The sequence below is a fragment of the Rhinoraja longicauda genome, chromosome 33, assembly GCF_053455715.1.
Source record: "Rhinoraja longicauda isolate Sanriku21f chromosome 33, sRhiLon1.1, whole genome shotgun sequence".
NCBI lineage: Eukaryota > Metazoa > Chordata > Chondrichthyes > Rajiformes > Arhynchobatidae > Rhinoraja > Rhinoraja longicauda.
This window is the reverse complement of record NC_135985.1, coordinates 14,649,541-14,671,406: the sequence shown is the minus strand read 5'-3', so window position 1 is coordinate 14,671,406 and position 21,866 is coordinate 14,649,541. Positions and strand designations below refer to the sequence as shown.

The 21,866-nt window shown below is 38.9% G+C and overlaps 2 protein-coding genes across 12 annotated transcripts in view; one reads left to right on the top strand and one right to left on the bottom strand.

Moving 5' to 3' along the window:
* dennd4a (DENN/MADD domain containing 4A) overlaps positions 1 to 17,397 on the top strand; it is a 103,018-nt gene extending 85,621 nt beyond the window's left edge. For 7 of the 9 annotated variants that reach the window (XM_078427437.1, XM_078427436.1, XM_078427431.1 and 4 more), the window contains 10 exons: positions 901 to 1,007; positions 3,425 to 3,600; positions 3,912 to 4,085; positions 5,923 to 6,121; positions 6,488 to 6,742; positions 8,012 to 8,129; positions 9,784 to 9,810; positions 11,379 to 11,541; positions 11,919 to 11,983; positions 14,730 to 17,397. In XM_078427437.1, the coding sequence (XP_078283563.1) occupies positions 901 to 1,007; positions 3,425 to 3,600; positions 3,912 to 4,085; positions 5,923 to 6,121; positions 6,488 to 6,742; positions 8,012 to 8,129; positions 9,784 to 9,810; positions 11,379 to 11,541; positions 11,919 to 11,983; positions 14,730 to 14,866 (1,421 nt within the window). In that variant the 3' untranslated portion in view covers positions 14,867 to 17,397. The remainder of the gene's footprint in view (positions 1 to 900; positions 1,008 to 3,424; positions 3,601 to 3,911; positions 4,086 to 5,922; positions 6,122 to 6,487; positions 6,743 to 8,011; positions 8,130 to 9,783; positions 9,811 to 11,378; positions 11,542 to 11,918; positions 11,984 to 14,729) is intronic. The other 2 variants (XM_078427439.1, XM_078427434.1) reach the window with 1 other exon arrangement.
* A 1,014-nt stretch (positions 17,398 to 18,411) lies between these two features.
* Positions 18,412 to 21,866, bottom strand: part of slc24a1 (solute carrier family 24 member 1) — a 33,457-nt gene continuing 30,002 nt past the window's right edge. For all 3 annotated transcript variants that reach the window (XM_078427306.1, XM_078427307.1, XM_078427308.1), the window contains one exon: positions 18,412 to 21,402. In XM_078427306.1, the coding sequence (XP_078283432.1) occupies positions 21,153 to 21,402 (250 nt within the window). In that variant the 3' untranslated portion in view covers positions 18,412 to 21,152. The remainder of the gene's footprint in view (positions 21,403 to 21,866) is intronic.

Here is a 21,866-nt window from a genome sequence, read left to right as displayed (position 1 = left end):
TGATTCTCTTCATGTTAAATCAGGAAAGTTTCATGTGCGAAATGGCAATCTAAATTGCTAATGAAACTCAGTTTTTATATTAAAAAATGAAGAATATTCAAATGCTGCTGATATATTCAATGGCATTGTTTAAATTTGTGCACCTGAACTTAGACTATAGAAGGCCGACATCCTTTAAAGACCAGGTCTGAAATAGACTCAAGAGAGTCATACAACACAAAAACAGCTCCTTTGGTGCACTCGTCAATGCCAACCAAGATGTCCATCTAAGCTAGTCCCATTTGTATACATTTATCCTATATCCCTCACAACCTTTTCTATCCATGTAGCTCTCCAAATATCTTTTAAATGCTATTTAATCACTTTCTCTGCAATCAGTTTTCTCGCCTCAGTCACTTTCAGCTCGTTCCATATACATACCATACTTTGTGTGAAAAGGTTGCCCCTCAGGTTCCTATTAAATCTATCCCCTCTCACCTTAAACCTATTCACTCTAGTTTTTGATTTGCCAACCCTTGGGAAAAAAAGCTATGTGCAACACCGTATCTATGCCCTTCATAATTTTGTACACCTCTATATGATTGCCCCTCGGTCCCTAATCCTCAAAAAAAAGAACAGGCCTGCCCAACCACTCCCTATAACCCATCCTCAAGTCCTGGCAACATCCTCATAAATTTTCTCTGTGCTAGTTCCAGCTTAATGGCATCTTTCCTATAGCAGGGTGACCAAAATTGAGCATAATTCTCCAGGTACAGCCTCACTAATATCAATTGTATAACTGCAACATGCAAATTGGGTGATTGTTCTGATTGTTCCCTTAATAGCCTGATAATGTGGGTCTCAGTTTAAAAAATGTGATGATTAATTTATCATTCTATTTCTGATTCTGTTTGTGTTCAGGCAGTGCTCAGTCAACAAGTTCCAACTTTCCTTTGCCAGACAAATCAGATGTTGGATCTTCTCGATATACAAGCAGCACCAGCATCTTCCAGAACTATGCCATGGAGGTAACCTGAGCTTGTCATGCAGTTATTGTCATTTATTGTCACTTCTGTTTAAAAGCAAATGTAGCTTGTGCTTATAGAAGAGTGACTTACGTTTACTCACGCAGTAAACTTAAGCTGTACGGTGGGGTTCCGTTCATTGGTCAAGGCATTGTGTATTAGAATCAGGAAATCATGTTGTATCTTTAGTAAACTTTGGTTAATTGTGTTTAGACTATTATGTTTTGGTTGCCCCATTAAAGGAAGGATGTAGCCGCTTTGAAGAGGTTGCAGAAGAAATGTATCAGAATGTTGCTTGGATTAGATGGTGTTAACCAGAAGGAGTGGTTGAACAAACTTAGATTGTTTTCTATAGAGCATCGGAGGTGAGGGGAGATTTGATAGAAAATAGGTGGAGGAGAGGCCATTCGGCCCATCGAGCATTGTGATCATGGCTGATCATCCACAATCAGTAACCTGTGCCCAACCTCTCCCCGTATCCCTTAAATCCACTAGCCCCCAGAACTCCATCCTGATTTCTAGGGCAAGAACACTGCTGGGCACAACACCACCAAATCATTTTTTGTCTTTTTCATCCCAGATAGCTTCTTATTGTCTAAAGCAGGTTCTCCTTAATTGCCAAGGATAGCTTCATTATAGAGTGCTGCATCTAAATTTTCACGTCCGAGTCAGTGTCTTTAGAACAGAGGGAAGAACAATAATGTAAAATTTGATTCAAATTAGTTTATTGTCCTGTACACTAGGGTGGCAATGAAGCCAGCAGAATAAACAGTACATATATAGTAATAATAAATACAACAATGTGTAAAAGAGGTGATTGATACAGGAGTCAGAGTAGTGGGGAAGAAATGTAGGGAAAAAACTGCAGATGCTGGTTTAAATTGAAGGAAGATACAAAAAGCTGGAGTAACTCAGTGGGTCATGCAGCATCTCTGGAAAGAAGGTATGGGTGACGTTTTGGGTCGAGACCCTTCTTCAGACTGATGGGTGATGTTTCGGGTCGAGACCCTTCTTTAGACTCCGAGCTTTCAAGCTCCTGTATTTTCTCCCAGAAGCTAGAAGAGAGAAAATGGAATGGCCAGGGTGGCAGGTGTCCTTGATTATACTTAAACTCTTCCTGATGCAATGCACAGTGAAAGTGGACTAGAAGGTAGGATGTGATAACGAGCTGCGATGTGATCGAACGAGCTGCGTTCACCACTCTTTGCAGATTCAAGCAGTCAAGAGCAAGACTATTTGCCATACCGCGCTGAGATGCATCCCGTCAGATTACTTTCTATAGCACATCTGAAGTTCAAGAATCCTTGTGGACGTTAAATCTTCATAAATATCCAAGAAAGTGAATGTGTTAATGCACTTTCTTAATCACCACATCAGTGTGAAGGGACCAGGTTAGGTTGCTGGCAATATGGTGTTACAAGGGAACAGGTTCAAGGATCTATCTAGTAGAACAGATAAAGGCTCACTCGTCTGTTTAGTTACAAATCAGATTTATTGGCAAGAGAGAGAACAAAAACAATACTTGTCTTAGTATGCGCGGGGTTTGTTTTACAGCAGCACACCTCTCTCTCTCTCTCTCTCGCTCTCTCTCTCTCTCTCTCTCTCTCTCTCTGAATGAACCATAGAAAATAGAATGGTAGGGGTCTGCATTCGAGTGAAGCCCCCCCCCCCCCCCCCCCCTTTGGAAACAACGCGCTACCAGTGCAAGCCAATACACACAACGCTACCAGCCACAGCGCTATGGGGCTTTGAACATAGCGATATCGGCACAGCGCTATGAGGCTTTAAATATAGTGCTCCTGGCCACAGTGCTATGAGGCTTTAAACATAGCGATACCGGCACAGCGCTATAAGGCTTTAAATATAGTGCTACCAGTCACAGCGCTATGAGGCTTTATACAGCGCTACCAGCTACAGCGCTATCAGCCACAGACTGTTTGGGGGAAAACTCTTATTACATATGGATACGAAGGAATTTGAGACAGTCAACTATCTCTACAACAGCTCCGTTGATGAGGACATGGTTGTGTTCACCGCCTCGCTTTCTTGTCAACAACCAACTCTTTTTTCTTGCTGGCATGAAGGGAAACGTTATTGTTCTAATACTGAGTCTAAGTACTTGATCTCTTTCCTTTACTTAATTTCATCGTCATAGATCTGGCTGACTGAAACAGAGGGAGATAACCAAGAGAAATAGTATGTCTCTTTTGATTAGCAAAGCATTTTAAATTCCTGTCTGCAGAGCACAATGTAACTGATGGTGAGCCAAGTGTGTAAAAATAGTTGGTGCTGGTATTTGATAGTCAGAACTTCCTTGCATTTTTCTACATAACTATATTCCATGAAATCAGAGTTTCTTTTTGATTGATTCAATGAAGCAATAGTCTTTTTTTAAAGTGCTGCTTGTTCATATTTTCTAGATTCTTATCTCCAGCTGTTCCCGATGTCAAACCTGTGACTCACTAGTATACGATGAAGAAATAATGGCTGGCTGGTCAGCAGATGACTCTAATCTCAACACAAAATGCCCGTTCTGTGGCAACTTGTTCCTTCCTTTCCTGGGAATTGAAATCAAAGATCTACGAGGACCGGGCAGGTAATTTATTTCTGATGCCTGATGTAGAATACAAGTGAATTTATGCTTTATCGTGTTTGAGTGAAGATTGGTAATGTGAGTGCGTGACCCCAAAGAGTGCGTGCTTCAGAATCCAGTGTGTTTCTTTTGAAAGATGTGTTGAACTGAGTCAAAAAAACAACTTAACGGTCACAATCAAAACAAACTGCCCCACCATCAGCTTTTCATTTTGGGCTTTGTTCTCAAGTAATTTTGCTCATTCGTATCTGATCATTTTCTAGAATTTAATTAATCAAAGAAAGTACACTATTGTTTTTTTTTAATTTTATTAGGTATTTTCTGAAATCCAGTGCATCTGCAGAAAATGTACTGAATTTGCAGTCCATGCAGTCTTGCCGAGGTGTTAAGAACTTCACAGTCTCCCCACCTCGCCTGGATGTGAACAATGACAACAAGCCTCACTCTCCAAGAATTACAGTGCAGGAAGTTCCAAACATGCAAGAAGGGTAAATGTCGGGCTCTTAGCCAAACTCATCTTGTTCCTTCATCCTTATCAAACCTATGACTTTGGTTTTATGGTTGAAAGTTAGGGATCTGTGGATTTGTGTCTCCATATTTCAACAAATGCTCTTCAGTTGTACAGAGGCAAACACAATCATTGTGGTGGATCTCTTCTGCACCTTATCTCAAACCCTCCCATCTTTCCTAGAATACGGCAAACGGAGCTGAAGGCAATTATGCAGAAATGGCCAAAGCAATGTTTTATGAACTTCCACCATGACTGCCTTGCTCTTGTGCTCATTGCCCTTATTTATCAAGCCCAGGATCTTGTATGTTTTTAACCACTTTCTTGAACTGCTATCATGTCATTATTTCATTGTTGATAGAGGGAGCTTGCTGTGCAGAAATGGATTACAGTTTTTCTTGTATTACAACAATGATTATACTTGAAAAATTCCTTGCTGCCTGTAATACATTTTGAGACATCCCAAAGATGAGGAATGCTTTTTATTCAGAAGTTTAAAAAAAGCTACGTAACCTTTCCATAACAAAGAATGTCAATTCTCAACCTGTACAATGATGCCACACTCATGCTTTTAATTATATTGTGCCACTCACCTCTGGACGCTGAATAAGGAGCCATGTGCTCTCTCAGTCTAGACTTCTAGATTGAACTTCTCTGTCCTGAGTTACATGATAGTTCTGAGTACTTTGCTAAAATACTTAACCCGTTCTGCCATTCATCCTATCCTGACCTACCTGACCATATTTCTGAAGTCTTCTAGCAAAATTGATGTAGAGCACCGAGTTAGTCATTGCATTGCAATAAATGTGAGACCAAGTGTGGGAGGAAGGTCTGGCCAATTGTCAGAGAGCTTTGGAGACCTTGTTTGCCAAGCCAATACATTTGTGTCAGTGTTTATGTTTGTTGCACATATGTGTCAAATACATATTTTTCTGAAAGTGGCAACACAAATATACAGGGTGGTGAAGAAACCGTTAGCATGCTCGCCTTCATCAATCAGAGCATTGAATACTAGTTGAGATGTCATGCACAACTCTACAAGATGTTGATGAGACCATACATGGAGTATGATGTACAATCCTGGTCATCCAGCTATAAGAAGGATGTCATTTAGCTGGAAACTGCAGAGAAGATTGACAATTATGTTGCCAGGATGGAGGGCTTGAGTTATAAGGAGAGATTGGATAGGTTAGGATTTTATTCTCTAGCGTGTAGGAGACTGAGGGGTAACCTTATTGATGTATATTAAATTATAAAGGTTTAGATAAGATGAATGTCAGTCTTTTTCTCGGGGTATAAGAATCTAAACCTAGAGAACATAGATTTATGATGAGAGGGGAAAAGTTTAAAGGGGACCCAAGGGGCAAGTTTTCCAGGTAGACGGTATATCCTTCCTATAGCTGGGTGACCAGGATTGTACACCATACTCCAGGTATGGTCTCGCCAACATCTTGTAGAATAATGCATGACGTCTCAACTAGTATTCAATGCCCTGATTGATGGCCAGCATGCCAACGGTTTCTTCACCACCCTGTATATTTGTGTTGCCACTTTCAGAACAAGCTGCCAGAGGAAGTGGTAGAGACGACTACAATTATAATGTTTAAAAGACATTTGGACCGGTACGTGGATTGGAAACTTCTAGACGGAAATCGGCTTAATGAGGGTAAATGGTTCTAGCTGAAGTAGATAACTTAGTTGGTGTGGCCGAAGGACCTGTATCCCTAATTAATAACTCTTTGACTCTAGTACTCATCGGGATTTCATTATAAGAATTGAAATGGGCAATTTATCCTTCAATATCTATTTCTCGTCAGTTGTGTCCAGCCTTCTTCACCAAGAAGCATTCAGATTCCTTCAGATCGATGGCGTGGGATCAGTGAGTCCTTTCCTTTGGGCCAGCCGATAGCAAGAAGCATCAGTGGATGCAGCTGCATGGCTGAGGAGTCTGGTCCATGGCGACACATCCACACTGTTCCAACAGGCAGCTTGCCCACTAACCTGTATGATTCAAAGGTATGTGGAGTAATATCATGTCATTTTGGAAACTTTGGAGATTTTTTAAAAAACAATTGGAAAAACAGTTCATTTTGCCACTACATATTGGAATAGTGCATGATTATGATTGCAGACAGAGTTAATGATATGAAGTAGGATCAGTAAAGGGCAAGGAGCATCTACTGTGTAGGCGGTGCTTTTTATTCATATAATTTCATGTTTGTCACTTACTATAAATTTAAAGCTAGTCAGAAAAATTGATGTTTAACAGATCAGTTCAAATTTCTTGATGAGTTTTCCAGAATGTTTAATATTCCAGCAGAATGATTTTCTGAAGAGACTGGCATGGAATAAATTTCACCACCACTGTAATTCATTTTCAAGGATCCATTGGACCTGGAATGGCAGTTAACCCATCCTGACCCTATAACAGTCCCATACCTGAGCCCCTTAGTGTTGTGGAAAGAGCTGGAAAGTTTGCTCGAAAATGAAGGTGATCAAGTGATATCCATGGCAACATTTGTGGATCATCATCCGATAGTATTCTGGAATTTGGTGTGGTATTTCCGTCGGATTGATCTGCCCACCAACTTGCCTGGACTTGTGCTAACTTCAGAACACTGCAACAAAGGTGTGACGGTAAGCCATCGGTAGGAAAAGCTCTTAAGTGTTGTATTATGTTCATTAGGGGCGTGCATTGTCTATGAAAGAGAAAATGGACAAAAGACAAGCAGATACTGATCCTGATTGCATTGTTAATTCACTTGCACCTCACCAGATAATGAAGCAGTCCATGATAACAAACCCCAGGTAACATTCGGACTTGGCCATTGTGGCACGGAACACTTGGACCACTCAAATAATAGACAATAGTTTTCTCAAAAAAGGAAGAATTTAACTACCTCCTTTTGAAGTTTTAATGTAGTACTGTCAGTTTCACAGGATCACTAGTGGCCAGACACCATAAATCCTGTGACTGATAAGAGTGTTTAGATTCCCTAAATCTCTCCAAGGCTCAACAATGCTCTCTACTTCCCTGGATGAATGCAATTCCAACCATATTGAGGCTTGACGTCATCCATAATTTAAAAAAATACTTGTTTAGTGGCCCATCCAGCACCCTGAACATACATTCTCTGGACCACTGGCACACCACAGCCAGAGTGTATATTATCCACTAACACTATGCTGCAACATGGTAGCAAATACATAGTAACATGGTGGCAATCTGATTTATAAATATATCTCGTATTGTTGGATATGTCCTTGAACTCCCTACCTAATGACAGTGAGAGCACCTCAACCAGAAGCAGATGCAGGAAAGTTGGACAGCACCACGTTCTCAAAGGTAACCAATCAGTAGTCCTAAGCACTAGTCATGTAACCATGTCCACATGCCATGAATTAATTTTTTTAATGAAGTGCAGCCCACTATTTAAGAATTGTCACTTCTACCAGTCAAGAGTAAATATGTAAGCCTCAGTTCGGCTTTCCTCCTTTAATTGTATCCCAAGTGTGGAAGAATCATGTCTGTAATTGGACAAATAGATTAATAGGTTCGTAGTGCTAAAAACTCGAGCTATAAAAAGTTTTATCAACAGCAGACTATTGTAAGTAAAAGTGCAGAGTAACAGCTATCCACTTTCTGCTTCCTCGCACTGACTAATTGTTGCAAAGGCACTATCTGACTTCAACTAGATTTATGTTGAGTCCCTTGCTGATACATGTCAAACTGCACGATGTGCAGCTCTGTTGATCCCATTAAGGTTACCCAGTCCCATCTCTTAATCATACATTGTTTTATTTGACATAATTAATTATAGATGTTAATGTGGTTTTTTTTAGTTGAGAACTGTTGCAAGGTTTATGCTCAAACCTCTGGCATGCATTAATGATGCTGTTTAACAGATCCCTCGAAGTTGGATGTCAGAAGATAGCAAACACGTCCTGATTCAGATGCTGTGGGACAATCTGAAATTGCATCAAGATCGCAGCCAACCTTTCTACATCCTCTGGAATGCTAAGCGTGAGTAAAAATGTAACTGATCTTTATTAGGAAAAGGAAATACAAAATTAATTAATATGTTCGATGTTCAATTGATTCCACAATTGCGCATCAGCAATAATGTTGACTTTACTTGATTACTGGAGTAATTTTTGTTTACTAATGGTCAGTTTGATTACCCATCCTTGTTTTATACTATTTATTTCAGGTTTGATTCAGTCTGGACTATTCCAACACACTCTTGGATATTCTCTTTTTCCATCCTCCACAAACTTAATCCAAATATTTGCTGCTCTCATGTGAATCTAATCTGCCCCCTTCTTCAGCACCCACACCACTGACCACATTGTCCCCCTTATTGTCCAAACCTCGCATTTCTCTTTAACTTTCACCAACCCTAAAATCCTTCAGATCCCTGCACTTCAAGAATTCTTGACTCCAATTTAAATTAGCTTTCCTCTTCTTTAATATCTGGGTTCCAACTTTTGACTGATCAACTATTTATGAAATCACTCAAATTACCTTTTTTGTGTTAAAGGACGTACATGATTTAAGTAGTTACTGATATCTTCTTTGTATGTCAACATAGTTATTGTCATTTACCATAAGTTGCACTTAATTCTTAAAATTTTTAAAGACTTTTCAAACCTTGCTGTTTTACTTGAGGCTATTTCCAGGTGAATCTCGCAGTAGCTGCGTCATCACCTAGAACTAGGTTCTAGTATTTTAGGATGCTCTGATAGGCCCTTGCTTGCAATATTTTTCACTCCTCTGGCACAAGCAAATGATCACACCAGCCTCCTGTGGCATTTGATTTTGACAATTTTATTCGCAAGCTATGGTTTAGTTTCAGATAAAATAACCATTTGATTTAATTTTAGTGTAACAGCTTTGTTGCTCATTCCCACAGAGCTTTGTGGTAATGAGAACAGCAATGATCCTTTCCTGTCTTTTCAGCTGTTGACTGCCTTCCTAAAAACTGAGGGAACTGGGCTCAAAGTCTAGTATAATGAGAGGCCTAGTAAAGTAAATACGAAGGAACTATATAGCTTTACAAAGGCATTATCAATGCAGGACCTAGATTTAAAGTAAATGTTAGAACACTTAGAGAGAGATGGGGGGGATAACCGGAAAGTGGAAGCTCCTTTACCGAGTGGTCGGGCAGAAAACCACTTCAGATTTTATCGGTATTTGAACATATACTTGAAGAGTCTGGCTGCAGTATCAGAGACACGGTGCTTAAAAGGTGGCTTTCGACTGGGTAACTCAAAACTGAACACAAACAAAATGGAACCGTGCCCCCTTTACTGTGTCTTATCTGTTCTGTGATTCTCAGAAAGAGACCCGAGTAGAAAATGCTTCTTAACAAGCCCAGAGTTTCAGGCATACAGCTAAAATTGAAAAGTATTTTTGTTTCTCATGTAAAAAATCTGTTTCAATTCATTAACAAGAGGAGCACTTCACTTCGGTCATGCAGTAAGCTGGTGGCTGGAATAATATGTGAGAGTGAAGCATATTCACAAAATCATAAATGCAAGGCAATGCTTGGTGTCAGATTATTTCAAAGCAATAAAAAAAGGAGGGCAAGTTAAATTTTTAACCAGCAGTTCCTCAAACACAGTTGATTTGTGATCTAATCTGATTGTGACTAACACAACTTTCTGTGTCTCCACAGGTCTTAATTACACTCTTTTATTTGAGAGTGAGTGTTAAATTTATTCTTGATCTATTATGAGCACTTGATCTAGTCCTATTTTCTTTCAAATAAAGCTTAATTTACGTTGAGAAAAATATCCTTCCAATAATTATTTGAATTACCTTTAAACATTAATTGTAAGGTTTTCTATGCCAGGGAGTTGGTTGCTGGTTCCAAATCCTTTTCTATCTCATATTTTAAACTGCATTGATTTTGAAATATAGGCAGTGCAATGGTTACAAACTACAACTAAAGCCTTCTAGTAATCGTTCTGGATAATGTAAGAAGTTATCTAATGCTTGTTGTCATGCCAGTAATCACTAAGCTCCTCTTGAGTCGGTGTCTCTGATAGCATGGATAACATGCATTTGTTCATCTCGCAATTCATTCTGTGAATGGACTAAAATGGAATTTTAATCATTCTTGATCATATTGAGCACAAGCAAAAATTAAAATTAATGCAAGTGTTTTACTGGTGGGAAAACATTGTGATATATGGGTTTTTTGCTCCTTCTCTCACCACCAGCCTTATCCCGATTCTCACTTTGCGTGACTTTAGTCACCCTTTATTACAAACGGGACTAATATTCTTTTGGATCATGAGTCTATTAGCTAACAATGAATTGATAACAAGCAGCGATGCAGGAGAAGAAAGTTATGATAAATTAAGAGGCAAAAATATTTAATTGTCATATGCATAGGACCGGAACAATGAAATTCTTATTAGCTGCAGATTTAAAGGCACATTAATGCAACAACAGAACAAATAAATATACCATAAATTATTAGTTATTCTAGATAAAGCAAATGCAAAACAACTTCAAGTTCCTTTTATAGAGCTGCATGAGAAATGTAAACAGATATTAAGCAAAGATGCAGTAAGATTGATTTATTCACAAAATGCTGGAGTAACTCAGCAGGTCAGGCAGCATCTCGGGAGAGAAGGAATGGGTGACGTTTCGGGTCGAGACCCTTCTTCAGACTCAGACGTTTCGGGTCGAGACCCTTCTTCAGACTGAAACAGACTGGTGAAAAAAATATTACTCGCATTCATGAATTGCAGTTACGTCAGACACACACTAATCTAGCTTGCAAAATACATTGGTTAGGGAAGGAGTGTGGAAGATAAAGAGAGACCACACACAGACATCCCCATTAAATCTATCTTTACCAAATTCCTCAGAATATTTGTTTCAGTTTTCCTGTCTGAAAGGAAATGTAACTTGCATAACAGTATGCTCATCACAACTGTAAGTAGGCAGTGGTTTCCCTGCAGACTTTGATGAAGATGAATTTCCCAACGGTGGATCCTAGAAAAATGGCTTACCTAATTTACCAACCACAACTAAAGTAAAATAAAGTTTGGTAGAATTGCAGTAGTTCAGAGGAGTCACAAGTTAAGTTATTTTTCTATGACAGGCATTCCTGTCGCCATCACAATTTTAGAGTCAGTGATGTTACATTTTACTGTTGGAACAAGCAGATTATTAGATTAGAAATTATACATTGTCATTTTCTTTGGTAAAATAACAAAAGCATTCAGAATTGATAAGTGTTTATTTTCCGATTAACAGCTGAAAAGCATTCACTTGTTCACAACCTGCGGGATGAAGGCCACTTATTTAACAAGGATTTTCTAGACAGCATTGTTAAGAGCATTCAGATGAACGACATCTATAAACCAATGAGTAAACTTCTGGATGTGTTGAGCAGACAACCAAATCTTAAACGACAAAGGTAAGAAAGGAGCTATGCCCCTCTCACAATTCACCTTTTACATTTTAAGCACAGAGGATACATTACCTTTTTCACATTTCAAGCTTCCAGTGCAATTAATTCTACTTCAACTCTTGGTCTTCATGACATGTTAATTGGTTCTAATCCAGATGCTGAGTTATACCCTGGGGAATAAGTGGGTGTGAGGGACTCTGGTCTTCTCTTTCTCGAACATTGTTCTCTGTCAAGCATGAAGTCATTTTATGATTCACCTTAAATAGTATGAAGACCAGCTAAATAGTGATATACGGTAAGAATTGATTTAGAAAAATCTTTAACAAGAAGTTGCAGGATAATTTTTTTCCATTTTTTAATTTGTTTTCATTTCTTCTTTGAAGGAGTCTCTACAGGGAAATTCTGTTCCTTTCGCTTGTGGCTCTTGGGAAGGACAACATAGACATAGGTAATGTTTCTTACAGTGTTTAAGATTTTCCAAACTGATCAGTAAGAGCCAGAAATACTCAGTGCCCTATGCAAACCATGGAAAGATTATCAGTACTCCCATGTAAACTCAATTGATACTAATCTGTTAATCTTTTTATAATCAGATAATCTGTTTTGACCTAATTAGACTAGGTTAACTGATATGTGTCAGTACTTCAGAAGAGCCATTGGTGCTTGTCAGTGAAAGCATGGCAATTTTATTCACCAGTGAATTAAATAACCAAAGTCAAATACTTCACAAAATGCTGGAGTAACTCAGCAGGTCAGGCAGCATTTCAGGAGAGAAGGAATGGGTGACGTTTCGGATCGAGACCCTTCTTCAGATTGGGTCTCAGAAGGGTCTCGACCCGAAACGTCACCCATTCCTTCTCTCCCGAGATGCTGCCTAACCTGCTGAGTTACTCCAGCATTTTGTGAATAAATACCTTCGATTTGTACCAGCATCTGCAGTTATTTTCTTACACTACAAAGTCAAATACTTAATCGCAAGTACAGTAAGAGGAAACTTGCAGACTGTTGGCATTAATTTCTGATAAACATCTCTAACTCAGAGAATAAAATGACTGAGGATGGTAAAGATATGGCTAATTTACCTATAATTCTGCAATTCCTTTTAGCTTTATGAAGGTATGCTGACCTTCTGGCCAACATAGACAAAAATCCATTGAATTAAAAATTGGTTTTGTAAACCCATATTCTGTGTAAGTGGAACACATCACACCAGGGCACTTAAAGATGCCACAAGTTATGCTGATTAAAACTGTCATAGCACAGTGTCTTTCTATGGAATAGTGCATCTCTTGACCTTTCCTTATCCTATCTTCTCCTTTCCTTTGCCTTCCTCTCTCTTCCTGAATACCAGTGAGGAGGTGAGTGGTGTCACTGAGTCGTATGGACTCTTTTTGACCTGAAAGGGATGTTAGCCAGTATAACTTACTGCATCAGTGAAAACGAAGCCTCAACTCAAAGATAAAGTTAAGGAACAAGTTTGTTTAATTATCATGTACAGCAGGAATAGAACGATAAATTTATTTCATGCTACAACTTTACAGACACATTAACCCAGCAGCAGAACAAGTAGATATGCAATAAGCAATAATTCAATAAGTTATCAGGACACATTAGAGGCAGGAAACATGTTCCCAATGTTGGGGGAGTCCAGAACAAGGGGCCACAGTTTAAGAATAAGGGGTAGGCCATTTAGAACGGAGATGAGGAAGAACTTTTTCAGTCAGAGAGTGGTGAAGGTGTGGAATTCTCTGCCTCAGAAGGCAGTGGAGGCCAGTTCGTTGGATGCTTTCAAGAGAGAGCTGGATAGAACTCTTAAGGATAGCGGAGTGAGGGGGTATGGGGAGAAGGCAGGAACGGGGTACTGATTGAGAGTGATCAGCCATGATCGCATTGAATGGCGGTGCTGGCTCGAAGGGCTGAATGGCCTACTCCTGCACCTATTGTCTATTGTCTATTGTCTACTAGGTAACCAGACATGAATAGAGTGGTCCGAATTATATAGTGCAACCTATGCAAAGTCCATAGTCGTTCATTGCTGAGATAGGGATGTAGTTGGGGTTGTGCGTTGTGGTTTAAGAACCTGATGGTTGGAGAAGTTCCTGAAGGAGCTGTTTTGGAGGTCACGCTTCTCAGGCTCCTATACCTTCTTCCTGATGGTACTAATGAGATGAGAGCGTGGCCAGGGCGGTGTAGATCTTTGATGATATTAGCTGCCTTATTGAGGCAATGTTTCTTGTAGATCCCTTCAATGTTGGGAAGATCAAAACCTGTGTTGGACCAAGCATCATCCACCACTTTATGCAACCTCCTCCTTTCTTGGGCTATTGAGTTACTGAACCAGGCCAAGATGCAACCCGTTCAATAAACTTTCTACTTTACACATGACGAAGTTTGTTAGAGTTTTCAGCAACATGCCACATGAAGAAGTGGAGGCGTGATGATTTGTGATTGCATCAATGTGTTGGGCCCAGGATAGATCTTAAGGGATGTGCACGCCCAAGAACTTGAACGTGATGGCGCTTTCCACTGCCATCCCATCGATGAACACAGGTTCATGAATCCTGTCTATTCTCTTCTTGAAGTCAACATCTGCTCTTTGATCTTGCTAATATTAAGATAAAGATTGTTGTTCTGGCACCATTCAATCAAATTATCTAAATCCCCCACCCCCCATATACACGGCCACGTGCTCCCGCCCCAACAATGGCGGCCGACATCATTTTCGGTTATTCATCCACCAACAGAGGTATTGTCAGGGTATTTTTAAAAATGGCATTGGAACTGCGTCTGGCTACAGAGTCATGGGTATGGAGCAAGTAGACAACGGACTGAGTATGCAGCCTTGGGTCAGTTTGCTTGGTGGTCAGAGAGGAGGACAATTCATAATGATATTGATCTGCCGATGAGGAAATCAAGGAATAATTACATAGGGATGAACAGAGAACCAGTTCTAATTATACACTGGAAAGGTAAGCCTCATGATGGCTTAATCAATCTGCTCTGTTCTTTAACAATTTTACGTGGCTTTAATGTTTTAATGTGAGAGGAAGATGTGCAATGTGCATCTCCAGACTACTGTGTAAGGTGAAAGGAATGCCATTTGATTTAAATACTTTTTGCCTCATTTTTAGTTCAACCTTTCTTAACGTTAATGTAATGTTGTTTCTCTGTCTATTTGCTGTTTTTCTAAACAGATGCTTTTGACCGAGAGTATAAGAAGGCATATGATCAGCTAACTCCCAGCCAGGTGAAACTGACCCAGAATTGCGACCGGCCTCCCAGCTCTGGTGTTATGGAGTGTCGCAAGATCTTTGGGGAACCCTACCTCTAGGAGTCCTGTTGATATTACCCTCAATTAAGGCGCACATAAGTTTGTGTTCGTCCTCTGCACTGCTCGTGTGCATTGGAATTTCAGTTCTTGGAGTCTCTAAAGTTAACACTGTTAAATTATGATGAATGCTTTGTAATTTTAAGACTGGGAATTATACAGAAAATAAGATCAAATGGAAAGCATTGTAAATATAATTGATGGTCATTTAAATATCTTTGTATTGTAGTGCTATTGGTCAGGTTAACAAAAAATATTGCATTGATGTTCGAGGGCTCGTCTCTCGAAAGTAAGCTACTATGTACATAATAGCCCTGGCTACTGTTGCATCTCATTGTCTGTTACCCACATGGTTTTTAGGAGTACTTTTGGTCTAAATTGTAAAAATGTTCATAAGAGAAATGTGAACTAGAGGCACTGTGTAAAAGTGACAAGGCTTTCACGTTATTACAAAGTACTTTTCAGTATTTGTATATTTAAATAACAAGATCTTTTGCTGATATCAATCTTTATATAATCCTATATTATATAGTTCTAAGTATGGTTGATATAATATATATAATAATGTGGTGCGATATGTTCCAGTTAGAATATGTTTTGCAGTTTTTGCGGTAGCTGGCCATCTGAGAAAACTCACTTCGACCGACTGAATTCTTATCTGCGAAGGAAAGGAAGAAGTAACAGCATGAGAAGGACGTGCAGCTGTGTTACTGAAGGGTCAGAGCAGTATGCTGCCTGTATAAACTATATTTGTCAGGGCTAAGTTCAAAGGACTTTGATATCAGAGCAAACATGCAATCTCTTTTTATGTTTAAAGTCAATTTCCTATGGGGGAAAGTTACTGTATTTATTAGCTTATTAAATAACACTTTTGGATGATATTACTATCGGATGTGAATATGAAAATCCACCAAAAGTGATGTCTAATAGAATATTTTTTATGCTGCAATGTTCTTGTCTAACAGCAACGCTTTGTTACACAATACAGTTTTATATATTCTAGTTCAGGAAGCTAAAGGCAGTTCAACCCTGTAGTTTCTTTAAGAAGAAAACTTGTGTATAAAAAGTTTTCTAAACCTGTCCCTTTGAAAAATAAATTGATAAAATACAGCCAAGCTACCTTAGATGAGTCTTATTGTTATTACAAACAATCTAAATCAAACAGCCAAGCTTGTCCAAACTTGATCTCACACCATTCAACAGCTGTAATCTATGGATGAGAGTCAGGATTTGTGTGCAGCACTGCTCCAAAAGATGTTTTTCTATCATCTGATCCTACTTCATTTAATATTAATTTTGGCTCAAAGTTACCAGTGACCACGACCCACCCCAGAGGATTGAGCATAAATTCCAGGCAGTGGCTGAAGCAACTGGAGTCAGCACATTTGGTAAAATGGACCTTAATAGATACAAGGCCAGTGCATCACTTGTACAAATTGAGTGCTGAAACTTTTTAAATGCATTAAATATTTGATTGGTGCTTGTTTAAATTGCAAGATAACGAAAGTCCGTCCACCATTATCCTGATCAGTGCAGCACTAATGGAGTTGTTGGGTAGTAGCCCCAATCATGATCTTGTTGTATGGCAGGGCAGACTCAAGGGGCCTCTCATGAAAGTAAATATTACCACAGTAGCCAAAATGTTAGATATTAATGAGAATCTCATTGTTGGCAGTTCAAGAATCTGATTAATATTTTCCATGTTCCAGTGACTTATAAAATCTCAGTGACTCTCAATGACTGCGAGCTTCTTGGCATTGCTTCATTTCTGATATTGTTAAATCATCCTTTTTTTTAAAACACATCAGCTTCTCGCGTAGTTTTAAGTTTACTTTTTTTAAATCTGTAGAATACTATTCAATCCATGAAGGACCTTCATTTAAATTATTTTACCCATCGTTGCTATGCTGATGCTTTGATAAAATAAGTATAAAGGAATAAGTAATCCTTTCTGCGGCTGGAAATTTAAATTATTTTTATGTAATGTAAGATAAAGACCACAGTCCAATGATTCCAAGATGCATTAGACTTGAAACTGTTTAATTGAACTGATGTTTTCAGTTCTACGTGTGCCCGCTGAGGCCGCAAGCCCTGCTTGAAAAGCATTGCAGTAGCAGAGTATAGAGCTGATAAATGTACTCAAGGTGCTGACTGATGATATGGATGTGGCACTAATGGACTGGAAGAGGTCCAAACAAGAAAAAAACGAATTAGTCAAAGGTACAAGTGAAGATTGCTCATAAAATTAAATAAAACTCAAATGCTGGAACTCTAAAATGAAGACAATTCTGGAAATAATCAGCCAGTTAGACGTGGGAAGAAAAAACAAAGCTAACATTTCAGATCAACCTGCAACTTTAACTCTCTTTCCCTTTCCAAAGATTGCTCAGGGCTAAATGTGCTCCAGAGAAACTTTTTGGGATTGTAGGTACTTACTACCCATTTAACTGGGACAAAAGAAGAGGTGTAATAAAAATCAACATTTTTTGAGAATGTGGAGTTTACTAAAGTTTATCTTTGCATTAAATATCCTTTGTACACACATGCCACGAGCCTTCCTGTTTTAAATTCCTATGTCCATTTATGTTGAAAACAAACGAGATGAATTGCACTTCACCCAAAGTTAAGTTGTTGTCGTTTCAAATCTTTAGGAAGAACTGAATGGTATGACATGTTCATGTGGAATAGTTCTGGTATAAGTGTGAATATAATTCAGTTCCCATTCTAAAGTCAAATCTGTTTAAGTGAGTTCTCAAATGTATCTCCCCAATATGGAACATTATTGGAGATCCATGCGTGTTTGAAAGTTGGAACCTTCAAATGTGGGGAAAACTGAAATAGAAACAGATTGCTCGAGATGATTGTCAGGTCAGGGCTACCTCCATGGAGAGTGCAAGTGCACTCCATCCTATCAGTCAGAAATGGCATTAGCTAGGTGGTACTTCTGGTACTGATGTAAATCATCAACCTGAAACATTAACTCGGTCTCTTTTCCCACAGATGATGCCTGACTGTTGAGTACAGGTAGGTCTGTTGTAAAGCGCTTTTCCATAAAACAAATTGGATATAACGAGTGATGAATTAGGGAAAGTATTTGCGTTGCAGGGGGCTGAATTGGTTATAACGTAACTTCAATTGGGAACTAGAGAGCCATTTAAAAGTTACTTTGGAATTCAACTAGCATGAAAATGTTGCCTTGGATTTAAAAAGTATAGGGATAAATAAGCTGTTTACATGTAATCACCCCGCAGTAACCAGACACCATTCTCTCAAGAACATAACTGCCTCGTTAACTGTGGAAGGCCTTTGAAATTGACAGGCAATCACTTCTATTGACACTTGTGCAATGCCCTGATTAAAAAATGTCACAATAGACAATAGGTGCAAGAGTAGGCCATTTGGCCCCTCGAGCCAGCACCGCCATTCAATGTGATCATGGCTGATCATTCTCAATCAGTACCCCGTTCGAGCTTGCAGTTACCTATTTTGAGCTTGCAGTTACAAAAATAAACCCTTATTACTATTGAAGAGATCTTTATTGGTGAAAATCCTGCAGAAAAAATAACTGTTATTTTGTGAGCCTGACAATAGGCTAGCCTTTCCTCCTTTGACACAATTGTCTTTAAAACTTGTTTCTATAAAACATTATTATTTTTTAGTAACACAACTATTGCATCCAGCAGAAATATATATATGTATATAATTTTATGACAACTGTCATATGTTCACTGAGTAATCACAAGATGGTGTTTTGAGGCAACCATCACCACTTATTTAAAAATACATTTATTATCTGATATTGCCATAGATGTTATCAATGGTATATCAATCTTTTTCATATATTAAATGTTTTATTCCAAGAATATATCCCAGTCATTCAGGCAATCTCCTTCAAACCACCTAACCATCTTCTACACAATTCAGTATGTGTAGCGTTTTAAATGCGAGTGAAATCTTAGAAAAAGCTGTAATTGAGCTGAATTATTAAACACATATAAATTTAAAAATCCAGCTTCTTCTGTTTCATGAAACAGATCAAGTGGTCGGGTCACTGCTTTTTTTCTTTTTTTTTCCCCAACCCAAAATGCCATCTATCCAGTCCCTCCACAGATGCTGCCTGACCCGCTGAGTTCCTCCAGCACTGTTTTTTTGCTCAAGATTCCAGCATCTAAAAGTTCTGAGATTTTCTTTTGCTCAGTAACTCAAAGTGCCTACTTCAGTATACTTATATTCTTATTTATATTCCCTCTTGGCTCTCCCAACATAATACAGTCTGGAAGAACTGTATAGCCCTGACTACCACCGTCCCCTCACCAAATCGACAAGACTGCAATGACCTTTAGTTTAGAGTGTAAATAAACATGTTACATTTCAGAATATTTCTGCAATTTCTGTATCTACAGAGAGCATTGACTTTTTTCTGTTACCTTTCTGCTGTTAAAAGCATGGAGCAAATTTGAGGAAGTTTTCCCCCCTCCTAGAATCCATGGGAAGCTCAATATTTCTCATTGCACACCCACCTAATTAATTTAACATATTGTTGCTCAGAATGCCAGGGTAAATTTATCCTCTGCAGCAATAAGCATTATCAATGGTCTCATCTCCATTGCAATTATATCAGAAGAATTCAAAACAAGCCATTTCAAGTGCATAAATCAAATAAAAATTAGAACTTAGCAGTGAGATGACAAATCTCTTTCCCCTCATGTGAAAGGGAAAGTATGGAATTCCCCAAAGACGGGTTGTTGCTCATGGTGTCAATGGATGTTGAAGCACAGAAAGGTACATGGATTTGAGTATCGTTCGTCATCGGCTATTAAATGGCAGAATGCTCTTGAGGGGCTGAATTGATTCTGTTCCTATGTTCTAGTTTATGTGAGGCATACTGTGAAACAGACCAATATGATATCTGAAGCATTCTACAGTAATATAGATCAGTGTTTAATTTATCCAAATGAAAATGAGGTGCCGTCAGGAATTAGATAATTTTAAACAATTTTCCATATGAAAATAGTTTTTGTTTAAATTTCAAAGGAACTTGTGAGTCCTTGTAAAATGAGATGAGCTCTGTTCAATTACTTTTATTTGCTTGATGGAACTTTTTAGAGGAAATTGTATAATTAGAGATCCAATTTGGAGGGCATTTAGCAAAAGTGATTCCCATCAGGGAATAGGCCTTTGGCACCTGGTATAAGAAAATATTTCTCTTTAATCAGATTTGGGAGAATGGAGGGAGCTCCTCCTTCACCTCAACAGTCTGTTGTCATCACCTCCATTGCAACACACTATTTTCATCTTTGACACCCTGCATTCTGGTTTAAAATACTAAATGAGACTCAGGGACACCTATCTCAAGTGACAAAATCCAAATAACTTTCACATCAATAACCAACTTAGTTGGCTGGCAAAAATATTTGCTTCTATGCTGTGTTTATTGCTACACATTGATAATTTTGTACGATGCAGATAGTGGCATGAAATATTGAAACGGCTGTGTAAGAGGTGCTTTGCAGGCGGCCGGTATTGGAATGAAGATCCTAGAATCTATAAGTTTACCTCAATCCTGCCTTTATAACTATTCAAAGGTGAGGTTATTGGAGTACACACTCAATAGTTAATGCATGTCCATCACCTCTCGTGATGTCTTTGAATCTCCCCTTTCTAAAACAATATTGATTTGTTTAAAAAAATATTGCATTTACTAAAAACCCTTGGAAAATGTATAATATGTTGTCCCACTTGGGGGGGGGGGGGGGTTCTGGTTTGCTTCATGAAACAGCCATAGCTGGTTCAATCTTTTCCATGATGTTTTTACAGCATTTTTTTCAAATTGTTACTTAATTTAGTCCGGCACAATTCACAGTGCCTGAACAGTCTGATTTTTATGTTGATTCTGTGTCTTACTCCTGGCATATAAATAAATTATAGTGTGAGAATGTACATTAAGGTTATGTCATAATGAACATCTCATAACCATTAATCACATTTAGTTTGGAAAGTGATGAAACTGCTCTGTAGCTCCTAGTACAAGACAACAGGGATTGATAACTTGTTATCTTTCTCCTCATGTTTACAATTGTTGCCAACAGCCTCCATGTTCAGCAAACTCCCTCAATAGTGGTCTAAATTTGTGAATGTCAAGAGCAAGAATAGTAAAATGTAGATTCTGCGTACAGTTGAGGTTGGTGCTTTTAAATGTCTCCGTAACTTGTGATCTTCACGTTGACAACCAGTTACGTTGCAGCAGATCCACTCCTCAGTAATCCCCTCTGCCACGTCTGCGTAGAGTTTATATGGACACTGGGCACACAATAATCCTGTCCTCTAGCATTACACTGATAATTAAGAATGAGAAGTAGAGGCAAAACATGGTGAAGCCCAACACTTTGTTCATCTTCCACTTGGAGAGGCCAATGGAAATGATCACAAACAGCAGCATCAGAAAGAGAAGTACGATGGCACAGAACAGGCCATTGCTGCTGACTGGAACTGGCTGTAATTGGTTGAAGGTCGCATACAATAACCAGGGCACTGGAAGCCTGTAACAGAGAAAATCAAAGGAAGTTAATAAGTACGTTTGGTCACTTCTACCGACCAGTACTGATTGGCGAGTGCCCAGTGGACATGGTTGGAGACAACGAATGAAGATAACTGGAGGCAAGGACAGGCAGCCATTTGGCTGAGTTTGACCTGCTTTCCCAGACTGGTTACTCACTGATATAAGTGCCCAGGCAAAATAACATTTCCCAATTCTTGGAGTGTTGGAGAAAGAGGAGGAGTATGACAGAGGAGGCAAAATGGTTGGAATTTAGCATTCTCATCCTCTTGTTCCATTGCCTCAGTACTCTCATTTCTCTGAGAATACCCGATTCTGCATATCTATTCACTTGATCAACACCAATCTTTTTAACCTACCATTGGTGCCACATAATTGTGAGGATAGGTCAGATGCATGAGTAGCTAAATACGATACAAAGGAAAATTCCAGATTACTGGGGCCATT